Raw genomic sequence first — 1,571 nt, 5'->3', positions numbered from 1 at the left:
CCGATGGGAGTGAAGCAGGTGACAATGACAGTAGTTACTTGAGCCCAGATGGACGCGCCTCTAGCATCCCACCAACTCCAGATCTTATCCATAATCGCTCGAGCACATCGATGTCCATGATGAGCAGCAGCACGATCCCCGAACGGTCAAGCCAGCAATACGGCCCGGGTGATCTTCCCACTAAAATTGTCGAAGATGAGGATGAACACGCTTACCAAATGGAGGGTGCGGATGGACAAATCGACAACGGCACCGTGTCGAAACAACCCAGTCAACACATCATGAGGCCGGATACTGGACGTATGGTTGCATGAGAATGCAAAGGTTCTGGAGAACAAGCATATTCGATAGAGACTCCCTTGACCATTCACGAAGCCCCACATGCATTTCAATTCAATTCAAGCTGAAGGGAATCTCGATCCACGAGTACTCATTCCATTCCCAATGGAGGCAGTATGGTCAAGTAGAGGCGCGCTTTGGGAGTGCATCCATGATTTTGACTTCTTCCAAGCTTTCTTACTACCCACTGTATTATCGCTAGGTGGACGATTTGTTTCTTTATCTCAATTTCTCAAATTTCTCTCATCCTTTTCATTTTTTCGAATCTAGATCTTTCTAACAACCAACATAGCTGTTCACTAACTCTTTTCAATCTGTCCATCAGATCAAATATGTTTGGTATATATATGATGTGATACCATGTGTACAGCTTATTTTTGCTTGATGTTTCCAATCCGCAACCCCGTTCTTCCCAAACTCCAGTCAGATTTAACCCAAAATATTATCCTCTCAACATATCCGCGTTTCTTTTTATCATTTCGACCATCATATCTCGCCAACACAAAGTGAAAGAGCAGGAAAGGAAAATGCTAGGCTCTATCTACATGCGTCATGCGGCTTTACAACTCCCAAAGCATTAGCAGCGGATGGATTTGCGTGGAAGGAAATTTTTCCCAACAATATGCCTGCCTTTTATACCACACCAAGTCTCCTGTAACTTTTTGCATATGAAACGCTCTTTTTCCATGTTTTGGATTTCTTTTTTCTTTCTCTTCGTTTATTTCGCAATCTTTGTCTTATCTCGCGACTTGTTATATGTGTATATGTATATATATTCTTATTTTTGCCTCCCGGCCCCCACTTTTTCTTCCCCAGCGTTCCCTTTGTGGCACAGGATTACACCCTCCTTTAGTTAACTAGTAGTATTATTTTATTTTATATATTTTTTATCTTTGTCTTCTCTCCATCTCCAGTCTGTTTTTTCCTCTTTTCACCTCTCTTTAAGTCCTTCCTCCGTTTCCCATAATTTTCTTCCTCTCTCTTAGTCTTTCGATTCTCCTTTGCTGTGTTTGAGGCTTGTTTTGCCTGTTAAAGTTTTATATTTAATTCTATTTGTTTCATTTTATTTTGCTATCATTGCTGATAGTTGCCGAACTCATCTCTCATTCTCCTCCACATGCAGTATTGCTTTTTATTCTTAATTTTGCTACGGCCGTATACGTCTATATAAGCACGCTACCCGCGCCCCCTATCGCACATAGCAGTGCTCAGACATCCTCAACAAAGGATGC

The 1,571-nt window shown here is 41.9% G+C and overlaps 1 protein-coding gene across 1 annotated transcript; it reads left to right on the top strand.

Moving 5' to 3' along the window:
* Window positions 1-119: 119 nt before the first annotated feature.
* Window positions 120-314, top strand: HCAG_01060 (predicted protein; the record flags this gene model as incomplete). Its single annotated transcript, XM_001543964.1, has 1 exon — window positions 120-314. One exon carries the CDS (start codon window positions 120-122, stop codon window positions 312-314), a length of 195 nt encoding a protein of 64 aa, XP_001544014.1.
* Between the last annotated feature and the right edge of the window lie 1,257 nt (window positions 315-1,571).

The sequence above is a fragment of the Histoplasma capsulatum genome, genomic scaffold (assembly GCF_000149585.1).
Source record: "Histoplasma capsulatum NAm1 scaffold_1 genomic scaffold, whole genome shotgun sequence".
NCBI lineage: Eukaryota > Fungi > Ascomycota > Eurotiomycetes > Onygenales > Ajellomycetaceae > Histoplasma > Histoplasma mississippiense.
Note: the sequence above shows the minus strand (reverse complement) of the source record. Positions and strands in the feature narration are given on the sequence as shown.